This window comes from Terrapene carolina, unplaced genomic scaffold, assembly GCF_002925995.2.
Source record: "Terrapene carolina triunguis isolate 2854851 unplaced genomic scaffold, T_m_triunguis-2.0 Scaffold242, whole genome shotgun sequence".
NCBI lineage: Eukaryota > Metazoa > Chordata > Testudines > Emydidae > Terrapene > Terrapene triunguis.
This window is the reverse complement of record NW_020664593.1, coordinates 533,711-550,381: the sequence shown is the minus strand read 5'-3', so window position 1 is coordinate 550,381 and position 16,671 is coordinate 533,711. Positions and strand designations below refer to the sequence as shown.

At 41.7% G+C, this 16,671-nt stretch overlaps 1 protein-coding gene across 2 annotated transcripts in view; it reads right to left on the bottom strand.

The window, feature by feature from the left end:
- Positions 1-16,374, bottom strand: part of MAN1A2 (mannosidase alpha class 1A member 2) — a 330,855-nt gene extending 314,481 nt beyond the window's left edge. The window contains exon 1 of one of the 2 annotated variants that reach the window (XM_024217756.3): positions 15,752-16,374. In XM_024217756.3, the coding sequence (XP_024073524.1) occupies positions 15,752-16,059 (308 nt within the window). In that variant the 5' untranslated portion in view covers positions 16,060-16,374. The remainder of the gene's footprint in view (positions 1-15,751) is intronic. The other variant, XM_024217757.2, reaches the window with a different exon arrangement.
- Between the last annotated feature and the right edge of the window lie 297 nt (positions 16,375-16,671).

Below are 16,671 nucleotides of genomic sequence, written 5' to 3'. Positions count from 1 at the left end.
TCCTTGACCAAGGGGATCGGACTTGAGGGTGTAAGACTGTGGGTCATCCAACCCCCCCCCCCCCCCCAGAAGGGGGTGTGAGTGGATAAAGGGACACTGTCGGAGGGCAGTGTTCCTGAAGAGGACGCCGTACGTTGGGGGCAACGCAAGTTCGCGCACCTAGCAAAGGCGAGACGACAGGCAGGACTCCACCCAAAGAGGGTGCTCTACTGGTTCGAATTAGTTCCCCAAGACGACCAGGAGGAGGCGCCGCAGCGGTGAGTCTCAACCCTGTCACACCATCCATCAAACTCTCTCTAGAACACTCCCACTCCAGCATCAACTTCCAGAACACCACAATTCAACAATGGAACCCTACAGAAAACAATATACAAGAAACCCACAGATCACCACAGTTATTTCCACAGATCCAGCAAATACCCCAAAAAAACCAAGAAGTCTATTTTCCACTGCCAGGTAGTCAGATACACAGAATTTGCTCTGAACCCGGGTGGACTGATTTAAATCAGCAAGTAGAAAATATTGATTTAAATCTATTTCAATCAACTTTTCCATTTGTATGTCAGTCATTTTCTGAAAAAGGTGCATTCTCGTTGGTTGATATAACCATTAAAACATGTTGATTTACAACTAAATAGAGCCTTTATGCTAAATTTGGTATGTAGTTTTTCAACTCTGGAGGGTACACTATAACTATATACATTTAAACAATTATATATCTTAATATTTTCAGATTCTTATACATTTTAATACATCAGAAAATGGCAAATGATGTATTATTTACTAGATAATTATCTTTTTGCTCATGATTTCTGTCAAGCTGCATTAGGATAGTAATGAATTTAATTAAACACAAAACAGCATTTAAATTTACTTATTAAACAACTTTAAAACGTTTTGGATACAAACTATTCTTATCAAAATATTTTTCACATTTGCAACTAAATTATTTATTAAACAGAGGAGTTAACTGTAGTCAGTGAATTAAACTGATCATTTAGGTCAGCCTGGAAAAATTCTCAAATATGCCTAAATGAAAGTGACTGGAGCTTAAGTTCCTGACAGACATGCCAAACTCGCAGATTTTTGGCTTATTGTGAAAGTTGGGGTGCTTACTTATCACGTGAAGGTTGGCAACTGTGGTTCCTAATCACCTAAGTCTCTAGAAAATGAAACAATCTCGTAAGTTATTTAGGCTGTCCTTCAAATTTTTCAAACCAGAAAATTTCAAGACACCTCCCCCCCTTCATTTTTATTCATTAACTGAAATAGAAGAAAAAGCAGGAAAACTTATCTAATTCCCAAGCGATTTCTCAACTCTGCATAAATTAGTCCAAATGAAGAAAATAGTCCATCTGTGCCTGCAGAAGAGGCTACTGCTGTCAAAAGCTGATTTAGAACTTCAACAAACTCTGGTTCCAGGTGCTTAGCTAGTGACCTCCATCAGTTCATTGGTATGATTTTCTATAAAATAACAAATCATGCCCAGCCCCAAAATTATGGCTGGCATGATTGATAGGTTACACTGGTCTACAATTTTTGAGAAGTCGTCTGCTTCAGAGATAAAATGTGCTATTTATTATGTATTTTGATGTGCTGAATTCAAATATGACAATTAAAACAACCGATTGGCTACTGTTTAAGATATTTAAGTTTTTACATTTTATGTCTATGTATATTGTGTAGATAGAGTTTTAATCATAAATTGTAAACCTAGGTCTTTTCATGTGTTTATGGTTGCTTTACATGATAATATTTCACCTGTCCTGTTTATGTAACACTTTAAAAATCAGCAAAAGGGTTATATAAATAAAATTTATTATGAAACAAAAGGCAAAAAACTATTCTGTACATAGTTTAGTCCTATTCAGTGTCTACTCAGCGCTTCTTGGCTTGTCTCTTGTATTCATTAAATGGAGCATCTCTTGTCACTGTCCAGCAATAGTCTGCAAGCATTGATGGGCTCCATTTGCCCTGATAGTGTTTCTCCATTGTTGCAATGTCCTGGTGAAATCGCTCGCCGTGCTCGTCGCTCACTGCTCCGCAGTTCAGTGGGAAAAAAAAATCTAGATGAGAATGCAAAAAATGTATTTTTAGTGACATGTTGCAACCAAGGCTTTTGTATGCCTTGAGGAGGTTTTCCACCAACAACCTGTAGTTGTCTGCCTTGTTGTTTCCGAGAAAATTTATTGCCACTAACTGGAAGGCTTTCCATGCCGTCTTTTCCTTGCCACGCAGTGCATGGTCAAATGTATAATCTCGAAGAAGTTCACGAATCTGAGGACCAACAAAGACACCTTCCTTTATCTTAGCTTCACTTAACCTTGGAAATTTTCCACGGAGGTACTTGAAAGCTGCTTGTGTTTTGTCAATGGCCTTGACAAAGTTCTTCATCAGACCCAGCTTGATGTGTAAGGGTGGTAACAAAACCTTCCTTGATTCAACAAGTGGTGGATGCTGAACACTTTTCCTCCCAGGCTCCAATGACTGTCGGAGTGGCCAATCTTTCTTGATGTAGTGGGAATCTCTTGCACGACTATCCCATTCGCAGAGAAAACAGCAGTACTTTGTGTATCCAGTCTGCAGACCAAGCAAGAGAGCAACAACCTTCAAATCGCCACAAAGCTGCCACTGATGTTGGTCATAGTTTATGCACCTCAAAAGTTGTTTCATGTTGTCATAGGTTTCCTTCATATGGACTGCATGACCAACTGGAATTGATGGCAAAACATTGCCATTATGCAGTAAAACAGCTTTAAGGCTCGTCTTCGATGAATCAATGAACAGTCTCCACTCATCTGGATCGTGAACCATGTTGAGGGCTGCCATCACACCATCGATGTTGTTGCAGGCTACAAGATCACCTTCCATGAAGAAGAATGGGACAAGATCCTTTTGACAGTCACGGAACATGGAAACCCTAACATCACCTGCCAGGAGATTCCACTGCTGTAGTCTGGAGCCCAACAGCTCTGCCTTACTCTTGGGTAGTTCCAAATCCCTGACAAGGTCATTCAGTTCACCTTGTGTTATGAGGTGTGGTTCAGAGGAGGAGGATGGGAGAAAATGTGGGTCCTGTGACATTGATGGTTCAGGTCCAGAAGTTTCATCCTCTTCCTCTTCCTCGTCTGACTCAAGTGAGAATGATTCTGGTGCATCAGGAACCGGCAGTCCTTCTCCGTGGGGTACTGGGTGTATAGCTGATGGAATGTTTGGATAATGCACAGTCCACTTTTTCTTCTTTGACACACCTTTCCCAACTGGAGGCACCATGCAGAAGTAACAATTGCTGGTATGATCTGTTGGCTCTCTCCAAATCATTGGCACTGCAAAAGGCATAGATTTCCTTTTCCTGTTCAACCACTGGCCAAGATTTGTTGCACAAGTGTTGCAGCATGTGTGTGGGGCCCACCTCTTGTCCGGATCTCCAATTTTGCAGCCAAAATAAAGGTGATAGGCTTTCTTAACCACAGTGGTTATACTGCGCTTTTGTGATGCAAAAGTCACTTCACCACAAACATAGCAGAAGTTATCTGCACTGTTCACACAAGTACGAGGCATCTCTGCTCACTTTGGCTAAACAGAAACGTGTCCCTTTGCAAAATCAAACACTGACAAATAAGAGAGCACGACCCTGTATGATTTCTAGAGCTGATATAGGGCAATTTGTTCAGCAGAGTGATGTAAGCTTCATTATGATTGCATCATCCATGACTTCTAGGAATAACGATGCAATTCATATCATGTATGATGCAATACCAGCTTCAGATTGCATCATTCATTGTTTTGCCTAAAAAGCAAGTACTGTCCAAACCCAGTCAGATTTATTCATAGATCCAGTCAAAGATGTATTTTAGTCATTTCTGGTTTAAATTGAGATCCCTTCCCTTTATAACTCACTTATCCTCCACCATTCCCAAGACAAGGGTCGTATATACTGACCCAATAGCATATATTGAAAACCAGAGCCAATCAACAATTTTAAGCATCATTTTCGTTCTCAGTGACCCAGAATTAGTAAAGTTTGACTACATTTATTTCCGAAGCATTTTGGCTGTAGAGCAGTGTTATTATTAGATGCCCATGTCATAGCAGCATCTTCTTCATCAGTGTGGCATCTACCCTAGTACTCTAGACTGAGAATACTGGCAAGAAAATGAGGTGAGGTAAGTGACTGATCCATCTGCTTCTTTACTGCCTGCAATTTAACTTTGTTGTTGGATAACAATGTCTCAAAGTTCTTTCCAAATTTCAGAGGCATCAACAATATAGCGGCCATCTTTCTGCAGTTTGTCCAAAGCTATGGAAGTAAGCTGACTATACTGAAACCAATCTTCTACATTTCTCATTAGTCCAATGTTGACTACTTCGGATACCATCTATCTATATTGTCATGATTTTCTTCACAAATTCTCATCGGAATGGGCTAGTTCTTAATAAATAGCTCAAAACAATCAACCACTCCAACAGACTTCTTGGAGGAGAATTAATCCTGCTCTCTTCAGTCAACCTGAGCAATGTGGTGTTACGGAAGTATTTTGCAAATTCAACAACATTTTCCTTTACTACTAAACTTATATTTAATTCTTTGGCTAAAAGATGCAAGAAATGAGCTCTGCTCCTATGTGTTATAAGTTTCAGGTTCCCTTCATTATCTTCCTCTAGATTTCTTCTCATCTTTGCTACATTTACAGCATCGTCTGTGAAAAAGCAGACAGATTTTTGTTAACAGATTGCTATAGCTTTTACTGCTATTTTTAAAGTATTCTGCTGTATGTACATTTCCTGATGTATCAATTATTTCTGTAAGATCAACAGCCCCAACTCTTTTTTCCAGACAAGAAGAAAGGAAGAATGTGTTGCATAAATGGACAAAGCAATCTTTGCATTTATAGAGTCTTGCTGGAATTTGCTGGTCCTGATTACGAACTAATCTGTGGTTTTACAGGATAATGAAAAAAGTTTTTTCTGTTTTGTTTTTTTTTGATATAGGTAATTTACTGCCTGACGTATGGTTAGTTGCAACACTGCTGCTGGTACCAGCAGATGACCCTGACATTGTAAATCATGGATATTCATAACCCCTTATTGCTAAGATGGACCCTGACACACAAGGGTGAAAAAAGTCACTCTCAGTGAGTATTACTCAGTGCACTGCTTTAAAAATGAGATTGTAAAGATTCCTCCTATTGCAGCTGTTAGTACCACTGTTTAAACTATATAATTTATTCTAAACAAAGTTTAATAGAGAAAATAATTAAGTCATAAGGATGATCTATATCTATTTAAATGCTCATCTCTAGCAACATACCAAATAGCTTGGGGGGGGGGGGACTTTAAATGGTAAAATTCATAAAAGCTAATAAAACTTTACTTATATATAGGAAATTCACCTAGGATGTTTAATTATATTGAGCAATTAAAAAAATCTCAAAAGTCCAGCAACAGTAAAAATTTAATTAATACTTTTTTGAACATAAACATTTTGAAATTCATAAGTAATTAATCCACCCAAAATACATATTTAGGAGAATAATCTAAATGATCATTTACTAGCATAGTAAAACATGGCAGGCAGTCCATAAGAATGGTGCAAAAATAAGTTTACCAACCTCTTGATCCAGATTGTTCAGACATGTCCACATATCAACGTTAGTCTTTGCCTTCTGAAGAGCATTTTTCGGGCTGTTTCATGCTGATAATTCAGCCTTGCATCTCTCTGTTCCACTGTTTTCATTTGACACATTTCTTTTTTACCCAGAGATACAGGAACTTCCTGAAAATATTCCCAAATAGGGTCTTTTACAACCTGCAGCCATGGCAGGTTTTTTTCCCTCCAGTCCTCACATGTTGAAATCAACTGCTGCACTCTGAACATTGTTGTCCCTTCTTCCCACAGTATCCTTCTTTGACAGCAGTGTCGCTCCTTTCTGGTTGCATGCTCTGCTCCTTTCCCCTTGTTACATAACTCCCCCAGTCCCACCCTATGCCCACCCCTCTCTCTCCACTCCCAGAAAAACAAAACAACTAACAATAATCCAAGACTTCTACTCCTGTAACCCACATGCTTTTTACACTGCAGTATCTCATTTGTTTAGAGACAGAGAGAGAGGCAGTTGAGAAATTAATGGATTTGTTTGTATCTCTGTCTGTCTGTGTACACACACAAGAAGGCAGAGAAAAGTAATTTACTTAAAGTCTCCAGAACCATCCAAAAGCAAGAGCTGGTAGTCACTGGGCAGCTACGTTCCCTGTAAGCTGCATGGCTGCGCAGCAGGCTCTCAAGGGCTGCGCAGGTGGAGGGGAAGAGGAGCCCCTCCCCCAGCCCAACCTGGCCCAGGTATGCCAGAGCTGCCACAGCTGGGGACAAGTGCCTCTCACCCATCCCCAAGCTGCTGCAGTGAGAGAGAGCTGGGGGGGGGAGGGGAGAGACTCCTCTCTCCCCCCATCCCAGCCCCATGGCAGCCTGCACCCCAAACTCCCTCATCCCCAGCCCCACCCCAGAGCCTGCACCCCGAGCCAGAGCCCTCACCTCCCCCCGGTGCCCCAACCCTCTGCCCCAGCCCTGAGCCCCCTCCTACACTCTGAACCCCTCGGCCCCACCCCCACCACATGAATTTTGTTATGTCCACCCATATGAAGATGATGTGTCACACATCATCTCCATATAGATGCACATAACAAAACTCATTCCACACACGGATGTAAAAAATTAGAGGGAACACTGTTGGGCAAGTCAGTGTTTTTCCATGAGCTGGAGAGTAGATTTCCATGGTGGGTGGAGTCAAATATCCATAATTTGATAAATGAGCCAATAAGAGATCAGATAGGGAGATACTATAAAATAGGAATAAGACCACCCAGTGGGCTCAATGGATGGTCTTGATAAGAAACATGATGGTGTCTCCTGAAGTCAGAGGCCAGGTCAGAATGCCTGTGATGACTTTGCAAAGCTCTTGCACCCAATAGCACAGCCCCCGGCTCCCCCTCAGGATCAAGCCCTTAATACAGTACACAATTTGTTGTGCCACATTTATAAAACTTGATCTCAAAAGTTAGAATTCGGTTGGGGGGGGGGAAGGGAGGGGGGAAGAGGAAGAGATCTTTATGCAGAAAAGCAGCACATAACTCAAAGTTTGAGATAGAGGCTCATGGTTTCAGCATATTTGTTTTTTATTTAAATGTGTTAAGACATTAGTAGTTTAAGCCTAAATATATTTTGTATTAAACTCAGATTTCATTTTAAACAGGATTCTTTTAAAAAAGTTATTTAAATTATCAACTTTTTGGGGGGGGGAAAAAATTGGATTTTTTTATTCATCCACTCTCCTCCAAGAGAAAGTCTGGGATACACAACTAAACATACTTAAAATGCCTTCACTATACAAGGACTGCACCAGAGAAGTAGATCGCATATGGGAATACAAATACCCTGGGAAAAAACCGTCAATACAGAAAAAACCCACTGACCACATACCCCTAGCTGTCACCTCTCATGCCACACTAGAACCTATAAGACATATCAAACCGTTACAACACATACTTGACAAGGACCACATCCTGAAAAAAAATCCTTCCCAAACCCCTGCTTCTGACCCAGACATGCCCCTCGACCTCACCAAGCTTATCATCAGAAGCAAGCTCCCCACAGACCAGAACACACCAGCTCAAAGTGGCACCAGATCATGCCAGAACAGATGAAAAACCTGCAGACATATCTCCACCACCAAAACAATCAATAACCCCACAACTCACCTTTCAAGTTCCACCTGTCTTACACATGCCTATCGCTATACGTGCTGTACTTCATCCAGTGCATCATAAGCCCCAGCAACAACTATGTGGGTGAAATCAGACAGTCGCCATGCTCTCGAATGAAAAAATGATAATGACAAAAACGCTGTCACCCACGGGTGATCACTCTTTACAAAGCAATCGCTATCTCTGACCCCTCAGTCCTCGTCCTCAAAGGAAATCTGCACAACATATTCAGAAGACTAGTCTGGGAACTTAAATTCATAACTCTGCTGGACACTAAACTCAGAGACACTGGTTTTATAGCTCACTACAACAATTTGTAACACACCCTACTGCCTGCTAACCTGTAATTGTCCCCACTTCATTAAGTGGTATCCTACAACATATGTGAACCCCTAATGCTAAACAATCTGACATACCTTGTATTTAGCTTGGACACTCTGGTTACCTTCCCCAGACCTGAGAAAGAGCTCTGTGAAGCTTGAAAGCTTGTCCCCTTCCATTAAAAGAAGTTATCTTTTATTGGACTATTACTTCACCTACTTATCTCGCGCATTGAAAGTGATAGTTATGGATAAATATGCAGTGTTGTAGCCGTGTCAGTCCCATGATATTAGAGAGCTGTGTGTAAACTCAAAAGCCTGTCTCTCACCAACAAAAGTTGATCCAATAAAAGACATTATCTGACCCACCTTGTCTCTGTAATTATGGGTAAAGTTACTTTTCCTAGCCAACAGAACAGAAACATGATTATAACTGATGTTTAACAAACTAAAGTTTGAAAGTCCGAAAGGTCCAATGCAACCCTGCTAAACCTGGATGGAAACTAATTTAATCTCATACCATAGTCTCCCAGGCTGTTAGTGTCATACATTATGTCACTTCAATGACTACTACAAACAGCTGGTTTAGAAATGACAGTTTTCAATTGAATCTTATTTTCTATATACTCAGCAGTTTAAACATAGCAAGAAATTCCTTTCACCATATGATTTTTTTAAGAATGCTGTGTTTCATTTTGTTCATGTCACAAGGAAAGATGAAGATTCCCTTATTTGTACATGTGTATTTTGCCTGCTTGTTCTTCTGTTATATTGAATACAAAGATTAATTTTTAATATTAAGAAATTATGCCAATGAGTAAGAGTTAATCCAAGAAATCTGTGGGTTTAGTCCTGCAAACACTTACCTAACCAGGATGCCCCCCCACTGACTTCAGTGAAGCCGTGCACAAGGGTTTACAGCAGCACTAGTGCCTATAATCAGTATATCTTAGGGCAGGGGGAATCAATAGGCAGACAGTGGGCCAAATCCGGACTGCCAGATGTTTCTGAATGGACCCCAAAGCCTTTTTATTTACTACTTATCATCATGTTATTTTTTTATTATTATTATTATTATTTTCTTTAGAGTCTGGACCTTGACCAAGAAATTTGGACCTTTACAAAAAATAATTCACGATCCATCTTAACATTTTATACTGCCAGCCATCACTGTAGTACCTGAGCATCTTCAACATAAAACCAGTAAACGAGATGATTTTACCTCTGGATAGGATATTGTAAGGTATACCGCAGCCAGCTCTGGGGTCCACATTTTAAAAAGAATTTTGAAAAACTGGCGGGGTACAGAGAAGAGCCACAAAAACTATGCAAGGGCTGCCCTACAGTGAGAGACCTAAAGAGCTCACTCTTTTTTTGAAAGGTGACTTTATTAAGTCCTTTCTCAGGGAAATAATACCAGCTGCTAAAGGGTTGACATAGCAGAGAAAGGCACAACAAGAATCGATGGCTGGAAGCTGAAGCCAAAAAAATTCAAATTAGAAGAAAAAAGGTACACATTGAATAGTGAGACTGATGAACAACTGCAGCTACCAAAGGAACTGGTGGATTCTCCATCTTTTGATGTCTTCAAAACAAGACTGGATATCTTTCTGGAAGATATACTTCAGTCAAACAAGTTATTGGGCTCAGTAAAGGGGTAAGTGGCCTGTGTTATACTGGAGTTCAGACTGGGTGATCTAATGGTCCCTTCTAGCCTTTAAAATAAAAAAAAAAAAAAAATCTATGAATAGCAGAATTACAGTAAATATAGGAACCTAATTGACCTCTCAAAAATTCCTAAGTTTTTATCCCCTCCTTTTCTTAAAAGGCATACTCAATCTCTTAAGAGTGAAATCACAAACCTTGGCTGTGCATTTTCACATTCACACAAACAATATCAGCCTAAGAAAACAAAAATGAACCAAGGGTTCCTGTTTCTCAGATACATGCAATATCTCTTTTATAAAATCATGCAAGCAAGCAAGGTGAAAACCATTCTGACCAATTTCTGAACATAAACAATTACATTCCAAATTAATGAATCTGAACAGAACTGTAAACATAAGGGGCATTTCTAATCATGTGTCTATTTTATCCTGATTTCCCTTTGTCTTTCTAAGTGTCACTACCTTTAGTCATTTGGGTGTATTTAGTTTAAGTTTATTAGCTCACTTCACAGTTATACCGATTCAAGTAACACAACTCAGTACACACAATCCATCTATTGATTTAAGTAAAAAAAATTAGTCAAATTTTAAAAGCTGAACACCAAAAAGACCATTGTGTTCCCAGGTGACCCTGCCTTCCCACTTTTATCATGGCTAATTAAATCATTTTCTGACTATACAAACATGGAGAGGCAGATTCAGAGACACTAATGAACAGATTGTGTTATCACCCTACCCATTTCTTAGTTTTAGACAAGAGGTAAAAGGACAAAACAAAGATTATAGAGACACGAGATGGATAAGCTATTATATTTTACTAGACCACCTAAAAAAGATTGGAAGTTTCTGATAACATTTTTATTTGTTTATACAGTGCCTAGAACAATGGAGCCTCTAGGTGCTAATGTAATACAAATAACTATACAGTGAGCAAGAAGATGGAGAAGTGTCTTTTCAGGATAATAAAAGATGAAGATGACCGTTAACCCATAACTGTTCAGTGACTAATGAAGTAGTTATAGTATCAGCTTGACACATTTTGCATGACATATGACAAGGATGCTGACTTCTGTGAACAGGAAGTGAACTAGGGACTACATAGCCGAAAGCATGGCTCTACAGCTTCAGCTAGAAAGCCAGGCTGTACTGCTAAGGACTGTAACAGACTCACATCTTTTGGGGATCAGGCCCAGAGGAGAGTTGTGTAGCACATTGTAATCCCACACCACTCCCCAACCTCCCAGGCACTAACACTATCACACATTAGTGAGCTTTCAAAATCACTTCCCTATAGTACACGTTGCTGCACCATGTAGATGAGCCCTTACAATACTTGCAATTTTAATGCCACACTGGTGCTGGGTTTGTCCTTTTGTAATGCATTTGTTTTTAATAATTATCCCACTCTCAATCTGTAATATGAATGTGTTTCTGAAAGACTGCACTGTTGACAGCGATAGGCCAGCTGCTGCTCTGAAGTGGCTTTGAGATGTTGTGCTGGTGTGATTATACTCTTATTTGCATACATTTATATATTTCCTGCTGTAGTAGTGACTTAGTCATTTTGAAAGACAAGGTGGGTAAAAATCTTTTATTAGACTAACCTCTGCTGGTGAAAGACAAGCTTTCGAACTGCAAAGAGTTTGGTGAGGGAGCATTTAGAGGAATCAGTTGATGAATTTAATAAGAATATGATTGATGTTCAAATTAGAGAGGCCTTCAAGACATTTAATTAACACAAGAGGTCACAAGACAACTACAATATCAAAACAAGTTAACTCATTTATATTATTAGGTGGCAATAGACATATCAATGAAAGAGTTAATAAAATGCCTCATTTTGTGGAAAGGAAAATTGAAATCAATCTTGTAAAGGAGTGAAGCGACTTTGTAATGGCTCTGAAGGACTTGGTAAGGAGCAGCCCAATAGATAGCTACTTGTAAACTGTGGTATTGGGGATCAGCTTGTTGCTGAGTTTACACAACTGTCACTCTTTCCCGAGTCCTCAGGCATGCATTAAAGATTTCCATTTGGAATAGTCTAGCCATCATTCACGTGCATGTGTCTCATTCCAGAAGTCCCGTATGATTTCTGAATTTGTCCTGTCTCTTAAAAGGCGAGCTTCCCCACACACACACTTTTCAAACTGTACATGTGTTCAGGGTTTCTATTCATGTCTCTGTACATGTCCAGTAGCAGTCTTTTCTGCTTCCCCTTTTCCTAGACCAGAGATTTATGCGCCTTTCCAACATTGTGAATCCAGTTAACTTGACCCTATGAATACTTTGAGACACCCATCCTGCCTGAGTAGCACTGAAACGAAGAACAAGAAATTAAAAAGTGTTAATAACCATAGCAACAGCCCATCCATTTCCTGAAATACCAAAGAATGAGACTAAAAGTACAATCACAGTTCTGTTTCAGATTCTAAATGTATTCTTGTAAGACACTTCTCCTGGACCAGAGACAAATAATTCACAAAAACACGGATAAAATTACAAGTGAGCAGGGGATGCTATTTTAACTGATTAATGGAATAAAGATAGGGGGCCCAGGAGATTGCAGCTCTAAACAAACTAACAGGACCTTCAAGAACGTCTTTGTTTATGGTCCCATCCAGGAAAAGAAAAGCAATCTCAGAAAGCATGAAGACCAATGAGGATCATTTGCACCTCTGATATCAAAGGACTGCCTCTGAATGGAAAGGCTGTGCAAGGTTCCATCTGGGTGGAAAGAAATGTGCACTGTCCCAACATTTGATTGCAAGGTTGGAGGACTTGCTGAGTGAGTTATTCACATACTGGAGGGAAAAGATTAACAAGAATCTCCATTACATATGTAGAGAACTGCATTACATATCCAAGATCAGTATGAATGCACACCATCATTCTTACAAAATATTCTTCCCTCAGCCACCAAGCCTCCAACATCAATCTGTCATTACATAAATTCTCATTGTGTCCGGGGTCTCATAGCCCAGCTCTTCGACCTGTTTCTCTGCCCGTTAACAGAGCCCATCCTCTCCTTTTCTACATGGCACTTTGGTGCTATCCTGAAGCACCTCCAGCAGGGTACAGGTGATACCTGAGGATTCTCTCCAACTGACCACAGAAGGGGCAAATTTCTAACACAAACTGAGGCAATAACAGCTGATGAGGGACATTCTGTCCCTTCAGCAACCCAGTCATACTTAAAGTATCACTTATGACTGAGTTTTGTGATCCCTGTCCATGCTGGTATGTCAAATCAAATGTAATCCAAAAATAGGCTGTAAAGCTTGTGCATCACTAGAAGCATTTAGTGCTTAGAGCGAAAGTTAAGGCACACAAGGATTAGCATGCCAAGTTTCTCTAGTGTGGACAGTGCCTGTGTAGACTGACTGAAGTCTACTTTGAACATAATTGAAAAGTTACCTCTATCTACAGGTACTCCACAAATAAAGCCAAAGTTGGCACAACCATAATAATTTCCTTTGTGATATCACTACTGAACTGATTATATGTCTTCAGATAGATATCTTCTATGTTGAAGGGGTGGGGAGATCACATGCACAGGGAACTGGAACTACAACCTGGTCAGCTAGCTCCAAAAGCTATGCCAAAAATCTATTAGTTTTTAGCAATAGCAAGTTTCTTTTCCTTTCTATAGGCCAGCCACTAGAAGGCATCATGCAATTCAAAAATGTGTGACACAGCTTTTCATTTGGCTTGTCTACTTTAGAAATGCAAATCATGTTTGTCCTAGAAGATCATGGTGACTGGGAAACAATAGAATCACGAGACACAAAACAGCACAAGGTAAGCATAACTGGGTTAATGGGTCTGACAAAAAAGGGAGCCAAGCTTGTGGCCAGGTAGTTGAGAGATGGGGTGTGGAGAGATGGGGTGTGTTCAGCATTGTGATAAGGTGAACCCTGTGGGATGGAAGCCAATTGGATTGGGGATGAGAGGACAGCCCTGCCTGAGGGGAGTTCAGGTGATCTCCTGGCGGTCTCTGTCTGCCTGGGGTTTGCCTATTTTGCCCAGAAAGGGGTTAGCTGAACTACTCTAGGAGAGAGCAACTGGTCTTGGAAACACCAAGAAAGCTCCCTCCGTGTTGGGCCTTTTTCCACTGAGAACACCTATTGCTGCTGCAAAGGTTAGTCCCCCAAGCGAATTAGCACCCTCAACACCTCACCAAACTCAAACAGCTTCAGACCTGCAACGACTCAAAATATATGGGCACCTCCACGTTACAGAGCCCATTCGCATGGAATAAACTGGACTCATGAATCCAGGGAAATCCACCCTGGAGCTGTGTTACTTGTGTATTGTATGATATTACTGATATACCCACTCCAAATCCATCTTCCCCTTCCCTTTATATGCTTCCTCTGTACTTCCCTTATAAATAAAATGTACACTGATTCAGCCATTACAGTGGTGTTAGAAGAGTATATCTACAAGGTATCAGGCAAGTCATATGGGTAAGTACATAGACAGGAATAGTTGAAACCACAAAGATGGTATGGTAGGGTTCCTGACACCAGTTAGCAGCTAATAACCCAGACTGTTGAAGCCAAAGCAGAGGGACACTGGCTCCTGTTCATGATTAGTTGCCATCAGGGGTTTGGCAACCTGTAAAACCTTCTTACATATGTAATTATGAGGCTTAGTCAATGTCTAGAACTGTTTTGTGTAGCATTTAACAGTAGAGGCTAATTAACATTTTCGAGAAGTTAATTCTTTGTTAAATATTCAACACCTGTGCCCTTTCAAGTAAGGCATCAGAAATCATAATAAATGCACTCTAAGATGTCTAACAGGTCCTCCATGAATAGCAGAGAATAATCAGGCTTAACACTGCTGATATTTTTAACATAAGGCACAAACCAGGGTGGGAAATACCCCAATATTCAGATTGCCTTTATATACCACACAGTAACAAAAAAGGACAATCCCATTTTTTAAAAGCTGGCACAAATCACCTTTACAGAACTCTTATCGCAGGCAGAAGTGGGAACCTATTTCACACCACTCCCAAAGAAACACTGTAAGCTTAAGAGTTTTTTGTTTTTGTTTTTTAATTCTGTTACTGTTAATAATAATCCTAAAAAAATTAGTATTAGAATTATTTTATAAGTGTACTCAAAAACTCATCTGAAAATTTCAAAATAAAAAAAATTTCTGATTATTTGTAAAGCTAGTTTTTCTACAAAATCCATGTCTGGGAGCTAACCCAACTCCATACTGCATAAAGACCTGATGCTGCAGAGAGCCCAAACCCACCTGGACCAGTCAGTACTAATAGTTCAGTTCGAGTGTTTAATTATGGTGCCCCTCCACTAGTGACCATCAATAGAAAAATCCCAATCGCTGCCACCTCAGTTTGTTCTCATAGCTGCAGGTTCTCTCTCACGTTACTTCTCTTGCTCTGCTGAGATAGTTAGGAAGCTAAAACAGGGAGAAAAGGCAACCACCTGGCTTACTGCCACCTGTCCAAAACAGCAGCACAAATTAGGGCCAGGGGTTGAGAGCCTGAAGGAGACAGAATCATGGTGGACAAGGGCCCAGGAGCTAAGGGACCCCAAACAGCATCACATGTAGCAGCTTGGGGAAGACAGGTATGGGGAGAGGCACAAAGAACTCAGAAGCAGAAAGACATACAGAGAATAAATACTATGGATATTTCACGTTCATGAGAGCAAGGCTATATGAGGTGACTCTCCACTTGTGGGCCCACCCAAAAGTCACTATGCTCCTTACATTACAGTATCCATTTCAGCCATGATTAAGCAACCGTGACTTTTACATTTGTCAGAAGAAAATTATGCCATCTAGGTAGAGCTACATTTTCCTGGAAAAGGCAAAAGGAAAACCACATTACACAGTAGGCCAACCGCAGTCCTCTTTACTAGGTTTCCTTCGGACCAAATCCTATTCCCACTTATAGTAAGTCAAATGACAGCAAGATCAGGCAGTTTTCTTACGTGAAACAAACAAAACCATGTGTATACATTATACCTGTGCCTGTGCTCATCGTGTCCTTGCCCGTGGATCAAGTAGCCTCCAAGGTTTTTGCCCCCCTTGCTGGTATCCACGTGAGGAATTAACACATCCTCTAAACCCAGATCAAAGCGTTTGTGTTTGGAAGAATCCGGGAGGAAGAAGAATGCCCCAAAACAGAGGGTGATGAAGGCACTAAGAATGAGGAGAAGGATAAATTTTTCGGACAGTCTCAAGGTAGCCCTATGGTGGGGGAAGGAGGAGGTCCCAAGATTCAGGGGGGGGATTCTACGCCCAGACAGGGGCAGCAGAGCGGGGGTGGTCATTGTCCCTCTAACAGCAGACCGGAGAGTTTATATCATCTCATATCCGCCAGCCAGGACCGGGGCAGCCGGAGAGCGGCAAACCGGAGCTTTTCAGCTCTCACCGAGCCGTGCGCCGATCCAACCGCCGGGGCGTCCGCCCTTGGCTTCCCCACAGCCGGCTCAGCAGGCACCGTCCCCTTACTCCTCGCCCTGGGCCGCTCGGTCACGGCACAGCCACCCCCGGCCCGGCCCTGCAGCGACCGGCTCAGCGGCGAGAGGCCGGGCTGCGCCGGCGCCCCCCGCACCCACTGGGCCACATGCCGGAGTCGCGGGGCCGGGCAGGCGGATTCCGGGCGCTGCTCCGGGGCCGCTCCGCGGCGGTAACTACTGGGCGCCGGAAACCCCGCGGCGGCAGGACGGTCGCCGGCGGGCGGCGGCGGTTGCCCAGCGTGCGCGAGGCCGAGCCAGGTGACGGCTCATTCCGCTCCCCCCGCCCAGGCCCCCGAGCAGAGCCAAGCACGGCAACGGCAGCAGCAGACAACGCTGATTCCGCTCCTCCTGCCCCCGCTGCTACGCATGCGCTACACTAGCCCCCCACAGAGGATGCACACATTCCGCGCATGCGCGTTGGGG